This window comes from Erpetoichthys calabaricus, chromosome 3 (genome assembly GCF_900747795.2).
Source record: "Erpetoichthys calabaricus chromosome 3, fErpCal1.3, whole genome shotgun sequence".
Classification (NCBI taxonomy): domain Eukaryota; kingdom Metazoa; phylum Chordata; class Cladistia; order Polypteriformes; family Polypteridae; genus Erpetoichthys; species Erpetoichthys calabaricus.
This window is the reverse complement of record NC_041396.2, coordinates 300,027,332-300,050,993: the sequence shown is the minus strand read 5'-3', so window position 1 is coordinate 300,050,993 and position 23,662 is coordinate 300,027,332. Positions and strand designations below refer to the sequence as shown.

At 33.6% G+C, this 23,662-nt stretch overlaps 2 protein-coding genes across 3 annotated transcripts; both read right to left on the bottom strand.

Annotated features, from left to right (window-relative positions):
* Positions 1-5,050: 5,050 nt before the first annotated feature.
* On the bottom strand, positions 5,051-7,845 carry hoxc5a (homeobox C5a). The gene is made up of 2 exons (XM_028798588.2): positions 6,934-7,845; positions 5,051-6,307 (listed from the first exon to the last, which is right to left on the bottom strand). Exons 1-2 carry the CDS (start codon positions 7,409-7,411, stop codon positions 6,093-6,095), a joined length of 693 nt encoding a protein of 230 aa, XP_028654421.1. The 5' UTR covers positions 7,412-7,845; the 3' UTR covers positions 5,051-6,092.
* A 2,770-nt stretch (positions 7,846-10,615) lies between these two features.
* On the bottom strand, positions 10,616-21,126 carry hoxc6a (homeobox C6a). Of its 2 annotated transcripts, XM_028798587.2 has the most exons (3): positions 20,626-21,126; positions 11,702-12,061; positions 10,616-11,118 (listed from the first exon to the last, which is right to left on the bottom strand). In XM_028798587.2, the coding sequence occupies exons 1-3, from the start codon at positions 20,657-20,659 to the stop codon at positions 10,817-10,819; spliced, it is 696 nt and encodes a 231-aa protein (XP_028654420.1). In that variant the 5' UTR covers positions 20,660-21,126; the 3' UTR covers positions 10,616-10,816. The 2 variants fall into 2 exon arrangements, with proteins under 2 accessions (XP_028654420.1, XP_028654419.1); XM_028798586.2 differs by lacking the exon at positions 20,626-21,126 and having other exon boundaries at positions 11,702-12,104.
* Positions 21,127-23,662: the final 2,536 nt, after the last annotated feature.

The window sequence follows — 23,662 nt, the reverse complement described above, 5'->3', positions numbered from 1 at the left end:
TCTCACAAAATAAAGCAGTTCTCTCTCAAGCATATGTTTATAACATTTTAGAACCATCATTTGAAAGAGTGTAAGGGGAATTGCCTTACTTGGCGTTTCTCAGGCTGAATGTTTTTTAAGGTTTTAAGATTATTATTTAAGTTATCTGGTATTGTAGAAGAGCATATAATAATAATAATACCTAGTTACCGAATAGCTTAACCCTTTATTAGAGCATTATGACTGTGAGAAACCAGAACCCATCCCAGCAGCACTGCATCCAAGGCAGAAACCAAATCCCGGATGGCCCACCAGTCCATCACAGGCCGCGCTCACACACATGCCTGTAAGTAGGCCACATTAGAGACGTCAGTCCACCTAACAAGCATATTATTGAGATGCGGAGGGAAAAGTAAATGGAGAAAAAATGTACAAGAACATGAGGAGAACTTTTAAATTGCACACAAGAAGACATTGTTTGTAATCCATTGTCCTGCAGCTGTGAGGTATAGGAGTGTTAACCACCCTGTCACAATGCCACCTCTTATTATTTCTTAGCAAGACAGCTACAAATAACACCCCAGAACAACTTTGAGGTTGCATTGTGGTCAGCTTGAACCATTTGGTAAGCTGCTACAATGGTTTATTCATCCAACGATGGGAAGCTGTAGACTAACTGTGTAACTAATTATATATTACGTCAACCACATACTTAAGTAGCTTTTTTCATTTTCCTAGAAACACTCCTTCAGCTCGCGTTCTTTGATTTCTTTCTCCTATTTCTGCTAGCACAGCACACATATAGTGCAATGGGCTATCACCGTAGATTACTTCAGGCTCTGATCATTCAGCTCAAAATTTCGGACAAATATTTCCTCAGAACTACATCATCAAGACTGTCATAGGCATATATTTACCTAACTTGCGTTAAAGTAGAAATGAGGTCAGACATTTTAGTTGGAAAGAAGGGGAAAGAAAAGTGTTAAGTTTTGAAACGTAAGACATTTTCTAGAAATGATTTTGAAACAGAGCTGTAATTTATTTTTCATTCCTAGGTATATTCACAAAGACAATCTTCAAACACAATGTGTCTCTGCCCGCAACAAATTGCAGCATAAACCCATTTACACAAAGCAACAGAAGCAAAGGCCCACTTTGAGGACAATCAAACTCAAACATGCACACATAACACCTGAATACTCGGGATCAGTGTGATTCACACAGTATAACAATGCATGTAGACAACTAGCATGTGGAAAATTAATTTCTTGAACAGTCAGAGAGTAGATGATAAAAAGGTGTTAAAGAACACCTTGAATAGGTATAAGTCTATATGCACACATCTTGAGACACAAATACAACTACCCAAATCAAAGTCACAATAACAAATGCAAAGAATCAAAAACACAAAAGCATACTGATATACAATAAAAATATATATAAATAAATTCTCAACCATACAGTATGCATCACAAATGAAAATAATGCATTTTTCTTCAAGGAACCAAACCTTAAAGTTCTACAGTGGAAACCCCAGTCAGAAATACACCCAGTACCACCACCACCACCACCACCACCACAGGTAAAGCAGAACTTCGCTGTTACTTGAGCAGTTAAGGTTACGAGGTCATCTCTGACACATTTTTTCCCCCTCAAGTAAAACCTGAACACTGTGACGTTTTAGAGTCGTGCCTTTAAACTCAACCCTGGCTGCTTTGCTTTGCCTTAGAGGCGTTTAGCGAGTCTCCCATATTTAACCACTAATAAAAGCCTACAAGAAAAAAGAAAAGAAAAAACTGCTCGAACTCACGTTATTATTCTGGAATCCGTCTGTGAATTGAGCAGCTACAGTACGGCGCACATCGAAGCTCTTGTAATCCACACACTACACACAATGTCCCAATGTCCCAGCATTAAAAAGCCCTGGCAGCTGTGATCGTGGACAGTTAAGATTATATATGATGTAAATATATTGTGGCTTTGTCAGCTCCTGCAAACCATAAAACTTACTTTAATGACATCACGTGCTCCATGTGAGCCACTCAGGACATTCGCTTGGGGCAATTAACATAAATATCCTTCAAAAGTTTAAAACTACAAAAAAAAAAAAAAAAAAAAGAAAGAAATCACACGTTAGCTGAAGTAAGTGTCTGCTTAAAGTTCGTTGGAAACTTTAAGCGTTTGTTTAAACAGCGTTGGATTTTATCAGGAACAGCCTTCTCTCCTTCAGTAATAAATGTAATTCTGGTTTTAACTTCGTCTTAAAGTGACAGGGTGAGTAATCTGTTTTCCTTTGATTTAAACTACTGCGTTTATTTAGGCAAATAAAGACGAAAAATATAGGTAGGTAGAGGGGAAAAAAATATGTTTTCGTGTCTAATGGCGTACGTCTGTTTACGGACTGACGAGTAACTTTTAGAGCGTAAAAGAGCATTGGATTGAAAACGCGATAATGAGGAAGAAACGAGAAGAAGAAGAAGAATTATAAGAAGACAACTAATCCGTCTATTGGGCCCTCAAAGTTTACATTATTACACTAGTACTAATTTTAGAATATTGGTGACTGCTTAAGTGGAGGTCACTTTTTAAATGTCGTTTAAACCATTATGGAACACTTACCTATGGTTAGTTTTTATTAAAAATGTAAAATGCAAGAAATATATTGTGTCGTAGTTTCAATAGCAAATGTAAACACAGACTGAAGACGACTACGTATTTAACGGGTAATATTTTAGATATAAGCACAGTGCGACTTTCACTTTTTTTTTCCTAAAATTTAACAATATTTCCATGTCGTCTATATGTATATAAACTTAATAATAATCGAAAGGCTTACTACGACGTTATCAATCATCTAAATATTTTACACTCTCAGAAAATCCAAAAACGTAAATTCTTTAATGTATACCCATATAATTATAGTCTTAACGAAATATTATGGAAGAAACCGCAAGTCAACATTCTACCAAATATTTATTCACTTGTAAAGCAGTACTTAAAACAAGTTTTATGCTTAACATTTTTAGAGCCTTTAAATAAAATTAATTTGCATCGTTACAGCTGTAAAACAGACGTTATTCTATAGCCAGTAATTTCATATAAAACATTTACCAGACGGGACTCATTGCATCAGGTTTTTGTTGATTAAGTTTATCCAAGTTTGTACCAGTAAAGGTAAAATATTAAACCATCTGATACAGAAAAATTCATTCTTTCTTTCTTTCTTTCTTTCTTTCTTTCTTTCTTTCTTTCTTTCTTTCTAAATCATAGTGTTTCTATCTATCTATCTATCTATCTGCCATATAGTGCCTTTAATATCTATCTATCTATCTATCTATCTATCTATCTATCTATCTATCTATCTATCTATCTATCTATCTATCTGCCATATAGTGCCTTTAATATCTATCTATCTATCTATCTGCCATATAGTGCCTTTAATATCTATCTATCTATCTATCTATCTATCTATCTATCTATCTATCTATCTATCTATCTATCTATCTATCATTGCCTTTGCTAACAGCATCATCTCTAAGTTATTACATGCAGATTTGCTTTGCTAGGGTGTACGGCTGCAAAAAAAAAGACATGATTTAACGTTACTAGTTTAGGCAAAATCATTCAAGTGACTATATAAAACATTTTGGCTATTGAGCTAAAGTTTTGCTTTAATCGTTATACTTGACCACCACCCTTCCCCCTCTTTTTTTTTTTTTTTTAAACTTTAAACCGAGTTTAGTTTAATTTATTTTTCAGCTTCATAGATCAAAGCTATCACGCTAATTGTAGCATTTTGGTGGAGGAGAGAAAAAAAAACGAGCGAATTTCCTTCAATATGTTAAAAAGCCATCATACAGGAAACGGTTCTCGTTGTTTTAGAAGTGTTAGGGAAATGCTGTAAAGTTTTATTGGGCAATAAACTTTTATAGGCCTCTGTGAAAATCGTAAATAATTATCTAGGAAGCCAAAAGACTGTGACAAGATAGCCAGCTAAAGCGAGATTCCCAACTTTTCAAACAGAAAGCGAAACACTAACATACGGACACAGAAAAAGAAAGAAAAGACTTGATATTTTTTCACGTCGTATATATTTCCATTTGTTCAATTTCTCAACTTACTTAACATGTACAGGGTTGTTCGATTATATATACGTGTGTGTATAAGCGGATAGGTATGTATAGACTCAGACTTCAAGTAAATACGTACAAATAAATTATTGAATACTTTAAAACATTCTGCTTGGCATGCTTGAAACCTCACAATAACACCGCCTGTTTTAAATTAACGCTTAAGTGCATATATATGGGTCCATTTTTCACATAATATACACTTTTAAGGGTTACTTTAGATTAGATCAGATTAGATTAGATTAAATAAACGTTATTAATCAAATCAAATTATTAATCAAACTCAAAAACTTTGACTCTGTGATAGTTCATTTAAGACTGTACATTTATAAGATAAATTAACTTAAAAGGCACATTACGTGTTTGCGGTATACTATTCCCAGTACTGAATTTACCCATTGCATGGTTTTTGTGATAGTTTGGGAAGATTTTCCTTTTATTTTGGAGTGGATTTTATGACTTGTAGGAAGAAACTAAACTTACATTGAGCAAAAGTGTGCAGCAGTATCCATCATAGCATGTCACATATACAATTCAGATAAATGCAAAAACAGCACAGTCTGCCTTTTTACACCAGAAAAACTGAAAGGCGGTTGTATTAATAATATAAGTCGATAAACTATCTATCTGCCTATCTGTTAGATAGATAGATAGATAGATAGATAGATAGATAGATAGATAGATAGATAGATAGATAGATAGATAGATAGATAGATTTTTTTATAGATAGATAGATAGATAGAGATAGATAGATAGATAGATAGATAGATAGATAGATAGATAGATAGATAGAATATACTATATACTATACTATACTATATACTATACTATATACTATAGTGATATATTCATTATCAAAACGTTTCATAATTGTGTTAAAAGTTGCAAACAGAAAAGAAAAGATTTTTTAGACAGGGATGAGTATTTAAGAACAAGGTCATCCATTACAGCGGTCCTTCAATGTCTAGCCATACACAAACACATCTACACATACATAGCATACACAATCGCAATATCGTGGTCAAATAAAGATATTCTTCAGACAAATCTGGAATGCTACTTTTTTTTATTGTACAACACATCAATGTACAAATTGCAAAGTAAATAATTTATCCAAGGTATTTCTTTTTTTTTTTCAACTCATGCTAATTTTATTTCAAGCAACCCCCTTGTTTTTTTTCTCCCCGGAAAATGAACTTTTCTGCCTTTAGTATCGAGTTGGCATCACATAATGGGGCTGAAAATAAGGAGGCTAATTTAACGATATTGACTTTCTCCAACTCATTTAAAGTAGAGGATAAGGGTTAAAGAATGTCTTTTTTCCCCCCCAAGCATGATTGTTACATTAACTTGAATAATAAAACGAAATGGGAAAATGATTTCAGGGGAAGGAAAGCACGCAAATTTGAAACTACGCTGATATATTTACAAACGATAACTTAAGAAACGAGTATTGTGTGAGGGATTGGGAGTTACATTGGAAATGGTGAAACTCTTTCGAGACATCCAGTGACATCAGTTTTAATTTTTTGTTCGGCATGGCCAATTCGTTCATAACACCTAACAACCTTCCTTCTGTATAAATTCGTTGGCCGCTTGTTTTGCTTTCCTAAAAACTGTATATTCCACACGAACTGAACTTAAAAGAGTGTGCAAATTGCTTCTTTTTGAAAGTGCCTTCACGTTCTTCCATAATTGCTTTCAGATTTCAAACAAAATTGATCTAAGTGCCTTTTAAATGTATCCTTCACTTATAACCGTTTGATCCCATTAAGGTTGTTCTAAGAGCAATGGCAAAATAAATTAAGTTTTCTGGATGCAGTTTACATATATGAGACAAAACAATTATTTACAAAGAAAATACAATTGAGAAAGTTGAAAAAAGAAAATCTCCGGATTTCCACGTGTTCTAGGAGTGAAGTTGAATCTCCTCGTTTTACATACTGGTCTCACTTATCGGAATTAAGAATGAATGTCAGCTATTTAAATGGCATCTTTGGTTTTAAGTTTGGAATCTTTCTTCCACTTCATCCGTCGGTTCTGAAACCATATCTTGATTTGCCTTTCGTTAAGACACAAACTGTTGGCGATTTCAATCCGCCTGCGGCGTGTCAGGTATCTATTGAAGTGAAATTCCTTTTCAAGTTCCAAAGTCTGATAGCGGGTGTAACTCGTCCGGGACCTCTTGCCATCTGAATCTGGTAAGGTACGAAAACACAACACAAAATGAGTTTCATACCGTTGACATCAGGCTAAAAGGCATACTTCACATCCTGAAAACTGGACATTGCATACAACCGAGATCTGTCCCTTTAGTAAGCATATTCATTAATTAGGACGATGCAAGTAAACTTACCTGCCTCTATAGGTGCATAAACATTTAAACAACTGAAGAAATGGGCACACAAAGGGGTCATGCACAGATGGCTAGACTCTAGCATCAAGTAGCAATTCAGAGAGATTTCCTTAGAATATTTTACAATTTGTTTGAAAGAGTCTAAATTTAATAAAAGCTTTTCATCCATTCATAACTATATCTGATTCTTAAATATATTTGCACCTATAAAGATATTACTTGGAGAGATTTTATTGCACGTTTTGTTTCTCTGATCCAATTATGCTGTCATAAATTTGGGCGTATATCGCCTTTTACCCTTAACCGGACAGTTTTACGAGCAATTGATGCCTTTGTCATAAAATTTACGACCGGTGGTTTTATTATTTGGCCCGTACGGCCTATAAAACAAGGAAAAATCTAGCGAAGAAAGTACTGCGCGCGGCGAGAGGGATAAAGGGAGAGCCCGAGTGAGGAGTTTTGTTTTACCGTGGCTGATGTGCAGTTTGGTCATCCAGGGGTAAATCTGCGGCGGTGCTTGCTGGTTCAGCTGCTGTGGCTCTGACGGCTCCAGATTGTGCTGAGGTGCCCGTGTTGTCTGGGCGGATTGTACCGGCTCTGCTTTGACTTCATTGGGGCTGCTCTGGTTGCCCTTCTCGCCCGCGGCTTTAGGGCAGTAGACCCCAAGGTTGAGCGGCCCCTGCCTGGGCGACCCCAGAACGGCGCAGGCGGACCCTTCCTGTGAGCTTCCTCCTAGGCTCCCGCGTAGGTTCGAAGTCATGTCCCCACGGCTGAGAGAGTTTGAAGGAGCAGAGGAAGGGAAAGTGATGCTCAGATCCAACCCACTGTAACAATACCTGGATGGATGAACCTCGGATACAGATCCATAGTTCCCGTAACTTTGCATGGAATAGGCAGGCGCCTCTTGGCTTTGCTTATAGAATGAATTGGCTACGTAAGAGCTCATTGTGGTAATGAAAAAAATGCTCCGATTTACAGTGGGCGCTTATTTGTTTTATTTTTTTTTTATTATTATATTATTATGTTTGATTTGTGGCCCTTCAGAAGTTCGGGGTCCTTTGTCCCCAAAAGAGCAGGATTTATAGGTGGGGGGAAAATCTCCGATTTTCTTTATTCTACGTGCTCTGCCCAAATATGGGATGTTTAAATGGAATCACGTGAACGCACTGGCCAGTCATAAATTTGGCTTCATCACCCCAGGAGGTTATTGATGGAGCACTGCGAAACGTGTTTGATAAGTTGGCAAAAAAGGACTTTGAGAGCCGGCTAGTGGCGAGGACGATGAATCGAGAGCGTCACCTGGTGCCAGAATAACGTTACTGCTAATTGCGATCGCGTAGAGACCCCAACGTATGGAATTGGGGCATTTACCTTGGTCGAAATTACGCATAATTTGTGTAGTTTTGCAAGCTAGTCGCACACCTTAAATCTAAAATGGTAAATATTCTTACTGTACTCCACAGGTAGACTGCAATTTTTCAAATTGTATTAAAATTGATTTGCAATGTTGGAATAATATTAAACGATACTGTTCTTTAAATACGTTAAATGATTTAGACATACATTGGGCAGGGATTAAATGTATGCATACCTGTACGTGAAAGTACGGTTAATCTGAATTGAACTGTATACTGTCACACACACAGGAATGCAGTTAATCAAAGTCACTTTTAAACACCCCAGCATAAAGTCGGAAATGTCATTTGCAGGTCACGGAAGCACTTCTACATAGCGTTTAAAACGCAAGTTCCGTTTTTCTACTAATATCTACATTTAGTTTCGATTTTTTTCCAGGCACTGTAAGAATTGTGGAATTTTGCCTGGCATTTCCTTTTCTAAACTGTAGCTTTTTGCCTGATATCCTGGCGTTCTTTCTGCGATGTGACCCATTGATTACAGTGAACATGCTGCTAGATTTGTTTTGCTCAACTTTAAAAAACAATATTTATTATCTAATTAGAGGTCTGCTGCTATTTAGACTTATATGACGAATTTAAGACACGCACTTGCTTACCGCGACTTTGCGGATAATAATTTCATCCATCCATCCATTGTCCAACCCGCTCAGTTCGCATAATCTTTTTATCTTCCGACACGAAATAACAGGGTACTGTAAAACGAATATTAGAATAGGAGTAATAATAATAATAATAATAAAAATAATAATAATAATGAATATGTTGTTCCCCAGAATATGTTTAATCGTTTCAGTTATGCATCTATGATGCGTGCTAGCGAAAAAAAGCGATCATCACTATTTCTTTTGTTTTTCCAAGAAGCTCACTCTTTTAAAATTCAAATTGGACTTCTAATTGTAAAGAAAAGGTTTTTGCATATAATACTTTTAAATTAACAAATATATTGAAAATTTTGTTTTACCTGCCTCATATAATTCATACATTTTGCGTTATTTGAGCCAAACGTGACACCTTAGGCATTAAAAACTTTGTACGGCTCACGATAAATAAGTACCATACATAACTGATGCATTATTCCGAATAATACATAACTTTATTAATAATAATAATAATAATAATTATTATTATTATTAGAATTACTGTTGTTGTTTCTGCTGTTGTTGCTCTGATGGTGATTATGCGGTGATTGGTGCGGTGCGGTGATTGTGTTACTATTAGTAGTACTAGTAGAAACTTCAGTTTCTTTCGTGATTAATACAATTTCTATCTATCTATCTATCTATCTATCTATCTATCTATCTATCTATCTATCTATCTATCTTGTAATTTGTAGTTATAGCAGCAGTAGAAAAAGAGTTGAAGAAAGGTTTTATTACATAGTACAATGCAGAGCGCAGTTAAAATTCTTTATTCCCAAAGGTCTGGTTGCTTTTTTCTACATTAGGAAATTGGTGTTATTCCGAGGACTAGGATATTTTAAATGTATATGTTACAAACAACCATTTTGGCGATGATGCATTAATTGAACAACAGCAATAAAATTAGTAATAATAATATTAATCGTGACTCTGACCATTACAATTCAGAAAAAAAACAAATGGATGCATAAATGAAAGAGACATATTTCAATGAGGACTGGTAATATTTAATCTTATACCACTACAATTTCTACTAATATAGCGTGTATTGGTAAATGCAATAAAGTAGCTAGTGTTCAAAGAAGAAGAATTTTCTCGAAACTCCAAAGGACAATTGATTCATAATATTGGAAAACTGTGTTCGTCAGTTTAATGCTCGCATATGCATCTCATTATATATTTTATTTTCAATTTTACCAAACAATATTTGACCTTTGCTTCAGGAAGTTACTTACACCAAGAAAAATCCAACTTTGAATGATGTTCAACAACATTACAAGCTCACAGTGCATTTTAAAAAATAACTTTATTAAATATTGAACATAGGAGTTGGAATATGAATTGAAAATAGTACATAAAAATGAAGTACATTTCATATGGTTGGCATTTATTTATTTAAGTATTTATTTATGTTCTGATTTCGGATATAAGACACTTTTTCAAATACAGTACTAAACATAAATAGTAATACATCTACCACAAACAAAGCAGCAAATTGTTCACATTAGCTGTCACAGTATGGTCAAAATTTAAATATTCACAATCCCTAATACCATGAACCAGCCCGTAGACTGACCGTAACACTTTTAATTATTATTATAATTTTATTTATTTGTTTATTTATTTATTTTGTCCACGGGAATGTTTCCTTTATACATAGCAAGGGAAAAGTAACACTGAAAAGAAATCTATATGTCAGAAATCGTATTGTATTGGAATTAAACATTGCATTAACTTGCAGTGTGCATATTTGATCATAATGGCAGCTACCCGGAGGACAAAAGCTCAATATAGCGTTTATTTACACGCATTTAAAAAAAGCAGATGCACCAACTCTGTAAACAGCCACGAAAAGTGAATGAACAATATGTACTTAACTACTTTTATCCCGTGAAAAATCCATGTTTAGCTCAATAAGAACATACGTTCGCAGCAACATACAGCAGCTGGAATTTTTTACACATAACACAGAATTAATTTAAAACATTAACATATATATATATATATATATATATATATATATATATATATATATATATATATATATATATATAAATGGAAAGAAACTATACAAGAAATTATGTCTTAAAAAAAATTATGTGGTCACTCCAAGCCCTAAAATGAGTCCGATTTGCATACCGTTATTACCTAATTGCGTTGACAGCACAGGTAGGCCAATGGAATAGGTAGTTTATTTCAGGGATATAACAAAACAGTACAGTTATTGTTTTTCGATTACTATTACTATTATTATTTTACAGTATTGATTTTTCTTTCTATCGTTCAAGCTCGACGTTACTCTTTCTGTTTCTCCTCCGTTTCCTCTTCAATTTCGTCCTTTTCTTGCTTTTGGCAGCCGGACGCGGGTCCATCGCTCGACAAAGTGGAGGTCAGGTTACTTTCCTTCTTCCATTTCATCCTGCGGTTCTGAAACCAGATTTTGATCTGTCTTTCTGTTAAACAAAGTGCATTTGCAATTTCGATTCGTCTGCGTCTGGTTAGGTACCGATTGAAATGAAATTCTTTTTCCAGTTCGAGGGTCTGGTATCTAGAGTATATCTGGCGACCTCTCCGTCGATCCGATCCATAGCCAACTCCTGCAAAGAAGAACATTTTGACATTCTTGGGTGATTTGTTGTACTTATTGGAACAATACACATGCTTTAACTATTACCGTTTGGCTTTGAATTTCATGCAGTATCATAAAAAAACATTAGACCACAAGTCACATGTGGGAAAATGAAAGTTTCTTTACTCAGTGAAAATCTTTTGACTTGAAATGATTAAAGAAATTGGAGCTTTAATGATTAGAACAAGCAATACATGCTAAATCATTTCAGACTATTTGCTCCGAGAAGGGCTGTATATATATTTCATGCATGCCTCATAATAAAAATTCCTCTTTGCTTTATTTCTACTTTTGTATCTTTTGTGCATGTGCCTCTTTTACACGGTCCCCCTCTCTCCCTCTCTCTCTCTCTCTTTTTCTTGCTGTTAGAGTTTAACGTCACTTGACCAAAAGGGGTTTCCCACAGATAAAAAAGGCCTTTTATAGCAACCGAGATGGAGCTGCAGTAATGGTTTATGAGGTCATAAAAAAGCTGGGCTTGTTCTGTTACTGAGGATGGTCGTAAAACAGGCCAATTTATTTAATTTATCTCTCGGCGTTGTAAAACTTACCACTGTGAGAGTTCATCCGCTGCATCCACGGGTAGATCTGGATGCTCGCTTTCTGCTCTTGAGGAGGAGTCCTGCTCTGGTCACTGCTATAGTCCTGGTGTGCGAGAGGAGTCTGTGCTGTATGTCCCAAAGTGTTTTGCCTGCAGCTGGGAAGCATTTCCTTGTCTTGGTAAAACACATTAGATCCATAGTCATAATGTCCACGACTCGACCCAAAAACAACATTTTCTTGGGGCGAGTAAAAAGGTGAAGAGTAAATTCTGTTCTGAGCCACTGCTGCACCGTAAGATGAAAAGTGCCTAACAGGGTCATAGGCACTTGAATTTAGGGCCACGTTTGGCAAGACCTCCTGCCCACCGGCTAAATGACAAGAGAGTGACGGGTTAGCAAAATACGAATTCATAACTTCCCCTCTCTCATACACCCACTCTCCCTCTCTGGCGCTTTCAATGATTTCTATAATATTATTTTCTGGGCTCCCGTGTAGACGCTCAACTAGATTGTTATAGGGAAGGCTCCACTCCAAGACGGACAAAATGACAAAGTCAGCTGACCAGTTTTCCACCAATCACGAGCCAGATGTCAGGAGAGGGGAAAAATTGGCGTAGCCTCTGTTGATTTCCCAGCTGAAACTAAGTATGCATAAAAAGTAAGTAAGGAATTTTGTCATTAATAAACTTATTTACAGTAATAACAGTATGATTGCAAGATTAGTTTCAAAATGAAAAAAGCGTTTAGGCAAGGGGGGGTACGCATTTCGAGAGTGCACTATTTATATTTTCGAATTGTACGTCTGATAAATTTGATGCGCAGTTCGAAATAATCTCTAATTTATGCTTTCAGCAAAATAAACAGAAGTTAAACCGCCGTATAGTATAATAAATAAAATAAAAGGATTAACATCCTCTTCTTTCGAATCAGCCCAGTATAGACACCATATTTGCCGCACTGAAGATGTGAACTCGCAGCTGTTTATATATATATTTATTTATATTTTTATATATATTTAAGGGTGTGTTTTATCGATCGCTATATCACTATGACGAATGCATTATAACCCAATGGAGTGTTTAAAAAACGATTATGTTCTTAGATATTATTAATTATTACATTTTTAACTACCTTTTTTACTTGTTCCCATATAAGTAAAACTGATATTGCAAGTGTTGACTTAGATTGCAAACGTTGATAAAAAATGATTTCATTTCAATTCAAATTGATGTTATCTTCGGCCTATTCGATTAAATAGGTTCAAATCTGTACGGTCACCGAATTGGAGATTTAACCCTAACTTCATTCGTGTTTTTCTTTTGGTCTGTTTTTTCACATTTACGACTTACAGACAGACGTGGAAAGTGTCATTACTGCTCTGGCTCTGCTCTTTTTAAATAGGTTGTAGCAAACCCTCACATACTTGTAAATGAAACCTTCGCCAATCGAAGTGTAAATTTATCCCAATAATAAAAAAAGGGCAGGGATTTCGGTAATCTCGCTTTTCTTTTTCTTTACGCACTTTCTTTTTGTATTATTTCATTTAAGAAACGCGGACTAAAATGAATCGACAAGAGGAAACGAGATAAATATCCCACAGAAAAAGGAAGCCTGGATGAAAGGTTTTATGGTCATTTCCTGCGAAAGACTGCGATGCAATTCAAGGCAATAAAACTTGCACAAAGGACACAGAAGGATGCCGGGGTTTGATTCAGCAGCTGTTGCTCTATACTCTGTATATATGATTAAGGTTACACAAACACACACACACATACACACTTATATGGACTTGTATATATTACACAACTCCGTTTCACTTTCGGACACAGAATAGCACTACGTTATATTACGTTTCCAACGTACGCTGTTTATCGTGTAAACAAGCTTTTAAATGCAATTGCACACGCAATACTATTAATCGCATGCAGTAAATATAATATCACAGCGGGTTTGGCGAGTTAATCCTGTATTTTTTGTTATTTCTCAAGTAGTAGTATCCTTTATTACAATCAAGTCATCCATCTAACCGTAGAATATACCCCCCCCCCCCCCCCAACAAAAAAAAAAAGAGAGGAGAAAATTAAAAACATACGAGCAATAAATCTAAATTAAAATCCGAGCAAAAACAGAAAAAAAGAAATGGCAGAAATAGCATTACTCAGAAGTAAATGTATTGAGAAGGGTCACTAATTCCTTTAATTTAGAAACGCTTCATTGAAATTCCAAAGCCATTAACTTCTTTGAAGCCGTGTATATATTCTTCACTCTTATTTGGAATGAAATTAATTTCAATTATTTCTGTCGTTTCGTAGATGTTATATTCTGTTAAGTTAACAAAAATCGTGTTTAGTGTGTCAAGAAGAAGAACTTTATCAACACTGGGATCAGTTTAATCGCATATATAAATAAAAAGAGTCACTCTTTGTTAGGCAAAATGTGAATGATGAGATAATCAGGCGGAGTTTTTTTTCCCTACATTTTCCTGTCCAGAAATTTCTGGAATATGAAATTCTTATCAATGAAAATATATTATATTGGTTAAGAGAATGACCCAGCAAAATACAAACAAGCTATATATAACAACAACAAAACATTCTTTAGTTCAAGTGATAATACTCTCTCTAGTGAGTATTCTATATGAAATGAATATCAATAAAAAATAAAAATAAAAAAAATCCAATGGTATGTCAATGCCCGAGTAATAGAACTGGTATGTGGGCCGGGTGGAGTGGGGGGAGTATGGGGGGGTGGGGGGGGGATCAGACAGACATGGGATACAGAAGGAGCTATATACTTTTTTTTCAACTGACTACTAATAACATTTCTTAAAAATCTACGGTTCATTGATCTGAGAAATCATATTTTGCCTAATCTTCAAGTAAAATTTCCAAGAATGATTCAGAGTGACTGACACACACACACACACACACACACACACAAAAAGGCAATAAAGAGCGGAGAAGCGCTGTGCAGCTGCTTGGCGTTATTTGTAGGCACTAAACAACATTTTGTTGTGAGACATGCATTTCTGGTGACGGTGTGATTTGCAGTCTGGAGCGCTAAAGTGTTTTATTACAGCCCTAAAGACAAACCAGACTAAAAAAAAGGGGGTCGGGTCTGTTTTGGAAGTGTTAGAAGTGAAGCCTATGCAGCTGTTAGTAAGAAACCGGTCTGTATCGAAAATAAAAAAAGATAGATAGATAGATAGATAGATAGATAGATAGATAGATAGATAGATAGATAGATAGATAGATAGATAGATAGATAGATAGATAGATAGATAGATATTCAAAACCAAAAAGTGACTTTTCTTTCAAGTATTGTGAAAAAAATGCACCAAATTTCTTTCCGTAAACGACGCTCAAACCACCGATGGAATGCAAAACAAGCCGGAACAGCCAGAGCAATTATAGCAATCTAGTATCTTGTCACTTGCTTCTGCGTTCAGTCATATGCCTGTTTTTTTTTTTTTTTCTCTCTCTCTCAAAGTTGTGCTGTTTGAAATTTATACTTACTTACGTTAAAGGTCAACATTAAAAGAAGCAATTTTCTTTTATCTGCTCCATTTAAATATACATTTATGTTTGTAATTTGAAATACGCTGAGATTTGATCGATCTTTTCATAATAGTAATCATTCGGTAATTTCTAATATCTGTAACTCGTTTCATATTTAAAAAGTATTATTATTGTTATTATTGTTGTTGCTGTTGTTTAATATTAATGATTATTATTATTTGAACATCAAATGTTTCGGATCATGAATTGAAAGTGGCTAGATATGTTCGTGATATGTACGCGTGGAGGATGAGACTGTTTACGGGTTGAAATGAAATACCTTTGTACTCATTTTAAGCGTAATTGAATTAACTTTCATTGTGTTGTTTCATAATGCTCGCTACTTCCTTTTTAATGTTATACATATATACATATATAATATATAATATATAATATATATATATATATATATGTTTGTCGATATTATTTTGTGTATAGATACTGTATATACTAGTATATACAGTAAATTACTGTTATATGTACTATAAATTGCTCTTACGATTAAAGCGTTTTTTTCCAGTTTGTTTCAATATAAACATTGACTTTTCAATATAAAGAAACTTCACAAAGGGGTATAGCTTTTGTGTTCTCACACCAGTAATTTCTCACAGAAATATTAACAGTTATTTTGTTCTTTCAATGCTTAATACTTTCTTTTTAAAAGCAATATCATTCGTAAAAGTTCATATATACTGAAGATAGATAGATAGATAGATAGATAGATAGATAGATAGATAGATAGATAGATAGATAGATAGATAGATACCAGTCAAACATATACCGATATTTTAGCATTTAAAGCTAAACCTAGAACTAAACCATGTTTTCGAATTACTTTCTATGTTGATGTACCTTCTGAATTAATTTCACATGACAGAGTTGATAGCTTCTGTTTTGTTTCACCAGTTTTTGCAAGCTACTTTGGATATATTTTCTTACGAAATTAATATATGTAAATATTTTTTTTTTATTATATTCCTTAGTGACATTTCACAAGTCTGTCATCATCGCATAATTATGACCCACATTAAGCAACCGTTTCCATTAGTTTGATTAGTATGTTTCTAAAATTGAAATAGCACTTTACGTTTAAACAATATTTCTATCCCTTTCAAAGCTATGCACTTGGTACGTTACATTTCTGATTCAAAGAAATACGGACAGGAAAACAAGTTAAGAACATGTGAAAAAGAAATTTACAAAGGTAAAATAATCCCAGAAAAACAGAATCTGCGCAAAACGATATTTATCGTCCGCTTCAATGAAAAGAGCCCCATACATTCGTCGTACTTGAAAAATGATAAGGAAGTAATGTTTATATATATATATATATATATATATATATATATATATATATATATATATATATATATATATATAGTCCTGCTAAACGATATCCCGATGTTATCAACATAATTATGTATTAATAATTGAAAATAATGCTGGTTTAAAAAAAAAAACATTACTTAAGAAAGTAATACTATACATGTGAATATTATTAGAATGCAGTACTCGTTCAATGCGAGCTAGTCTATTGCATCTCTGATGTTTTAGTATGCGCGAACTTAAACAACGGTAAACTGGAAAGTATATTCCATAATTAATCATTATTTTAACCTGCTTTTCTTTCTAGCAAAATAAATAAAATGAAAACAAAAAATAATTAAATAACTAAGATAATTACAAAGAGAGTGTAAATCTTATTTAAAAATAAACGTATTTTTATTTATTTGCTTTCTATTTCTCTATAATAATAATAATAATAATAATTCAGAATTTTATGATTGTAATATATTCCTTATCTGTTAATTTGTTTTTTGTGAATTTCAGGTCTGTTTAGATGATCGACTTTTCTGCAGGATGAAAAGAAGAGCTCTCGTGTGGAAATGCAAAAGTATCGGAAGATGCACATAATGTATCTGCCGAAGTTCATAAGCACAAATGGAACTGCTGACAACATTTGTGATTATTTTCAGCACTGCATTGTAACACACTTAAAGCGGCTAGTTCTTTACATTAGTACTTTTTTACTCATATCTATTACAAACCTGTAAATCACGTATTTTTGACAACTATAAAATATGCATAAGCCGAATGGGCCAAGGTTAATTATACTTGTTGTTCAATACATTAGAAGCAACCGAAATAACTACTTGTGGTAATTACACTTATAAAAGGAGGAGAAGAAGAAGAAGAAAGAAAAAAACATATTATTATTTTAAAAAAGTTAAAAACAGATAATTTACCGTTAATGTTTTGACTTTTGGGAATAACTTGGAGTTAATCTGTAGTCTATTAAGTGTGTAACTGTAAAAATTTCAAATTACTAATCTATGTATCATGTACGGCATACGGCATGTCGTAGGTCTGTGACGGACTTTTATTTGTACTTTTAACAATAAAGAAACAAGTAAAGACTCTCTCGTTATTTTTACTTATGTTTGAGTGAATGTGGCTTAATTTGTGAATCTTCTTTGTTAGAGTGAGTTCTTTTGTTTAGTAAAAGGTCGGGCAAGGCTTGCCAGATATTTTTGATACGGTATACATTTTAGTCTACAATGGAAGCGCTATCTATCTATCTATCTATCTATGACTTTATATATACTTCCACGTGACATGGCAAGAAATAAACACAAGGTGGCAGTAGAGGACGGCATTTGTAAACAAGCATCCTGTGTTTAAATTCAGCAGAAGGAAGAAGACGATACATAAAAGAATAAACATTACATAAGTAGGTTAAATGTGGCTTTGGAGTATATGATGTCAAGTTTTTGGCACCTCAGGTTTACTATGACAATGCTACTTAGAAATGTTACTCACATCTGCAAAACAAAAATTGCTTTCCTAAGGAATGTTTAAGGCGGTAGAAGCTATGACTATGAAACAAACAGAGAACGTTTCAGCTGTCAAATCTAGTGCACGTAAGCAAACATTTTATTACATTTACTTATTTGCATTACTTCCCTGTTTACAATAATTGCGTCCTTAGAAAATCCTTACTTAAATCAATGTTGTTAAATGACGAACAAATTGATTTTATTAACAACAACAACAATAATAATAATAATAATAATCACCTTGCAATTCAAAACCTATATACGCTTTTATACAGGTGTGGGCAAAACTGGGTTTACAATTGTTTGTATGGAAAAAGACATGCAGGTTATTCTTGTATGCTAAAACAGTAAGCTTAAGAAGAAGACAAATAACAAGAAAAATAATAAAACTAAATAACACAATAATTACTAAATTAATAATAATACAAGAATAATCTCTCAGAAGTGTAAACCTACTTTTTCCCACCCCTGTGTGTGTGTGTGTATATTATATATATATATATATATATATATATATATATATATATATATATATATATATATATATATATATATATATAAATACACACACACACAAACACATACAGAGAGGGAGAAGTTATTGAGTCACTCTTATTTTTATTATTATTATTAGTAGTAGTAGTAGTAGTTGTATCATCACATATTCAGCAGACACCTTCGTCCAAGGCGACTTACAAAGCATGTTACCATACATACATATTACTTGCAGCATTTTACTCATTTCTGATCACTGTTTGTATGACGTTTTTTTAAATTATAAATAAACTCAAATATAGCTGAATTCTCCAGGCACTAAAAGCAATACACACATTTAAACAAAATTTTCAGATTTAGCCAGTAGTAAAAAAAAAAATATCGATTTTGAAAGTATTAATAACTGTAACCACACTAGACACAATCCTTCCACGCAGACGTATACACACCACAGCAAAACCAATGTCAACAGAAAGGCTAGTTTTGAATAATTAAACACTATCCAACAAATAGATACATAATGCATAACAGCATACATTTTCCATTTGCCTTCAAGGTTAATCCAGATATGATAATTGCACTATACAAATTATCTGCACACTTTATTTTATTTCAAGCACAGAAAAACATTCCATGATTGTATATTTTAAATAAGAGTCTTTGCTTCAGGCACATTCATTTGACTATTTTAATCTTATTAAAACAATGTCCCCCATAAAGCAAGCAAACAAGTTCACTTCAAATTTAGTGGAATTGAAATAATGAAGACAATTATCAGAATGAACAAAGGCAACAACAATGGTACTATTTGAAAGGATTCATGTTATTAGGTTATTTTGATCAAGTTTATCCACGCAATATCAAGTACAATGTATAAAATAAAACTATTTAAAACAGGATATTTTTCTTTCTTTCTTTCTTTCTTTCTTTCTTTCTTTCTTTCTTTCTTTCTTTCTTTCTTTCTTTCTAATCCAAAAACAACCATACTCGTTAATAACCCTGAGTTTAGTAATACAACAGTTGCTTGTTGTCAGGTGTACCAAATGATATTTTGCAAGGCCAGGACCAAGGTCTGTAAATATAACATTGACCTAAACTGTCAATAACAGTTACAACTCTTCAAATGAAACATTTCCAACTCCTTCTCTTTTACACAACAAGTCAGGGTGTTTCACCAATTTAAAAAAGAATTTAAAATACATATATATAAATAAATTGTGGACAATATAATGCAATTTTTTTGTATTATCAGCAGTATGAGACAATGACTTCTAAAATATTTTTCATATCTTTAATTCATGTCACATGTAATATTCATTTTGCTTTTTCACATCAAATTCAGTTTTTAAACTCTTCATTAATCCAGTATTGAAACTCCAGAAAGATGCGTAAAACGTATGTGAAAACGTCAACATGAGGCTAACAACTTAAAAGAAAAATAAATAAAATGTGTCATCTGTACATGAACTAAAAGAAACGTAAAGAACCTATTTTCAAAAACGTACTCCCAAAGCTAAATTGTGCATTTTCAAGAGCCAATCAGATGTCTTCTCAAAGTAATCTATAATACATTAGTTTTTTTTTTTCAAAGTTCATCATTTTTACTTATATGTTATAATTACTTTTTTTTTTCAAAATTTTCAATACAATCCTAGCACCATGTACATATTTATACAATTAACCCAATGAATTAACCAAACATTTCGATGCTCCAAGCTTAGAGAAGAACAGAGTTTACTAATCAATTCTAGTGAAAATTTGATAAGTTATAAAGATATTCACCTTCGTCACTGTTACATTTCCAGAAACAACTAATTAGTTTGGTCACTTAAATGAGCTCAAGGAAGACGGATTTGAGACGCTGTGACATCATGATCTAGTAATGAAGAAGGACAGAAGCCTCAGCATATGTAAGAAAATGCTTGCTGATTTCCTCTTTTCCGATCGACCCCGTTTGCCCGCACGGCATTACATCATTACTTTGCTACTTTTGGACACGGATCATTAGATAAACAGTTAAAACCAATAACGGAGACAGACTTACCCATGTTGCCAGTGTCTTTACGGGTGACGCACATTTGTTATGTCCAGAAACAGTGAAAGAAATTCAAAAGACAATGCCGAAGTAAACACGTCGCTCTCTAAATAATTATCCAAAAGAACAATAAAAAAGAAACGATTGTCTTATCTTTAGATGATCGCATAGATTATGAGGAGAGTAAAAAAAAGGTATTTACAGCCAATTGGTCTCTGTGATCTTTGAATTCTCCCAAGGAAATGTTCAGCTGTTTAGCCTCTAGGGGCGAAGGAGTGGGAGGCGACAGTTCAGTACAGCACAGCACAACACAGCACCATAAAGTCATTATTGTAAAAGCAAAAAGGGGGAAATCGGCTCATTCCCGAAGCAGCCCCTTAAAATTGCTCAAAAAATCTAAGAAAAAATAAGAAACGTGATGTCAAAAACCAGTCCCTGGCACCAGTTGGACTGCTTTCGCAGAGAAACACTGCGTTTCCCTCATAAAGGAAAGCCACATTAAAAGTTCACGTTCATGAGGAGAGCCCACATGACTCCTCGTGACCAATCAGCGCGCCAGCTTCCTCGTAAACTTTTATCACTCAGCTGTAAATTTTCTCTAAACAACGAAGAAAGCGTTACGTTTCTTTTGCCTCTCCCCTACAGTATGCGCAAGTGTACTGCATTCCTCGCCGTGTATGTATGTAAAATGTCTTTATATCGAATTATCAAGACGCGTATCTAATTGGAGGCCTTTTTTATCTATGTACCGTCGAACTGTAATGATATAAACAGTACAAATAAGAAGTAGTTTAAATACCTAAATTGTCTTTTTAGGTATTTAGTGTCTTTCGCGCCCGTTTAAGTGAGAAGTCAAGCAAAATTACACCGTTTAAGTTATTTAGCTGTTAGCACGCTCTTTTTTTGACAACTATTTAATTGGCTTGCAGTTCTTGACTATTGAGGAAAATTAAAAATTGGCATAAAATATAAAAGCTTCTTTCAAAGGGTTATTAAAAATATCTTTCCTGAATTCTATTCAAAGCATATTTGTAGTATATTATGAAAACGCTAAATATGCAGCACAAATCGCAAAACATACCATTAATAAATACCGTTTTATTTGCAAATGAATTGAGTAGCATTCTGCAGTCTCTTCAAACTATGAAAGTGTGCACTTTAAAGGGATTTTTTAATTTACAGCATGAACTTTTAAAAGCCAGAAGCGTCCACTAATTAGTAAAAACTAAAATAATGCACATTGTAGAAAGTATTTAAAAAATGTTTTTCTACACTTTGGTATCTATTACTTCATGATAATACTTAAAACACTAAGTTCTACGGAAAATAGTAGATAGATAGATAGATAGATAGATAGATAGATAGATAGATAGATAGATAGATGTACTCATATATATACGTGTGTAAATAAATACGAAAGCATTACATGTGTGCGCGCGCGATTTACACGCACACACACTTGTAATGCTTTCCTATTTATTTTTTTGCGAATATTGTATTGTAAGATTTGCTTCTGCTGTGGAAACCTGCTTTCTTATTGCTCTTCACCAAGTGAGTGAAAACAACCAATAAAACAGCATACCAGTTTAATTGTCCATCTTATTTACTTTTGTACTTAAGTACATTTACTTTTATTCCCCTTTTACTATACTAAAACGCTGAGCTACCGGATACGAGAAATCAGTTTACAGACCTATCATAAATTTTACAGCAGTAGTTAAACCTTACAGAAGGAAGAGACTGCCCTAAAAAGATCTCCGAAAAACAATGGTGTCTCCAATACGCAGGGGATAATCGTCACCATTAAAGAAAAAAGAAACAATGCCAAAAACGTTACGAACACCATAGCAATCTTTAGCGGAAACTGTATGTGTCATTAAACACATGAAGGGGGAAAAAAAATAAAGAGAAGGAGGAAAGATTTCAAAGTAAAAAAATATCAGAAAAACAACAGTTGCACTTAAATGTGGAAAGTATTTTTTCTAAACATTTTAAAAATCTAGAATGTTCTTGAGTTACTATATTTTCCGCACTTGGATATATTCATGACATTTTAGTAACGTTTGTTATTTAATTTATTAGTATCAAATAAACGAAAACACACTAAATGAATAAACTTGCTACTTGTTTCGCATCACAATTTAGGTCCTCATCATCACATAAGCTGTTTACATCAACGAATGCTTACAATATTTTTTATGCATATGATCCTGCACTCATAGCTTGTTTTTTAAAAATATGTGGCTGCTTAATTAAAACATTTCATTTATCACTAATATTACAACGACTATTAACTGCTAATAATTATATTAAAAACTGTTTAGTAGCTTTACATTTACATTTACTTATTTGGCTGAGTCCTTTGTCCAAGGCGACTTACATTTATGGTACAATTGGTTACATTTCTATTGGTTATTCATTAGTTAGGGATACTGCTAATTCTTATAAACCACACTACATATATGCGTTTCCTGATATTCTTTGAAGGATAAATATATATTTTGAAAAAGCATAAAAGCATAATATATATTAGCAGCAAAATCGCCAGTGCTTAAAGGTTTTAAAGTAATCCTTAAAATTGTATGGGAATATATTGAAACACTGTTTTTTATATATAAACTTTAAGGGTTAATTTATTTTTGGCTATCTATCTATCTATCTGAGAAAAATGAGTTTAAGAATAAAACGATAAACTCTTGTACAACCGAACCTACAAACACACACACACACAAACACACACACACACACACATATATATATACACACACATAATATTTCAAGTGATATTTTAAAGGAGGTCAGATGTAAAAGGCACTTAATTTCTTTTAAATATATTCATCAAATCTTTTGCATGTTTGTGTTAGGACTACCAGATGCCAGATCCGGTTTCATTTTTCAAAAGTGAAAACTTTTATCTTCGCCAAATCCCAAACCGTGAGTATATCTGAGGAATCTTGTAATCGCTTATCTATGGCATCAATGTAAACATCTTGGCTACTTTCACCTAAATAACCTTAAAATGTAGGCAATTCATCACTCTCGTGAG

Excerpts from the sequence above, each read along its gene's own strand:
- hoxc5a (XM_028798588.2), bottom strand. The coding sequence starts at position 7,411 with ATGAGCTCTTACGTAGCCAATTCATTCTATAAGCAAAGCCAAGAGGCG. Across the intron at positions 6,308-6,933 it reads CAAACTGCACATCAGCCACG|ATTCAGATGGCAAGAGGTCC; the intron begins GTAAAACAAAAC and ends GTACCTTACCAG.
- hoxc6a (XM_028798586.2), bottom strand. The coding sequence starts at position 12,104 with ATGAATTCGTATTTTGCTAACCCGTCACTCTCTTGTCATTTAGCCGGT. Across the intron at positions 11,119-11,701 it reads GCGGATGAACTCTCACAGTG|GAGTTGGCTATGGATCGGAT; the intron begins GTAAGTTTTACA and ends TCTTCTTTGCAG.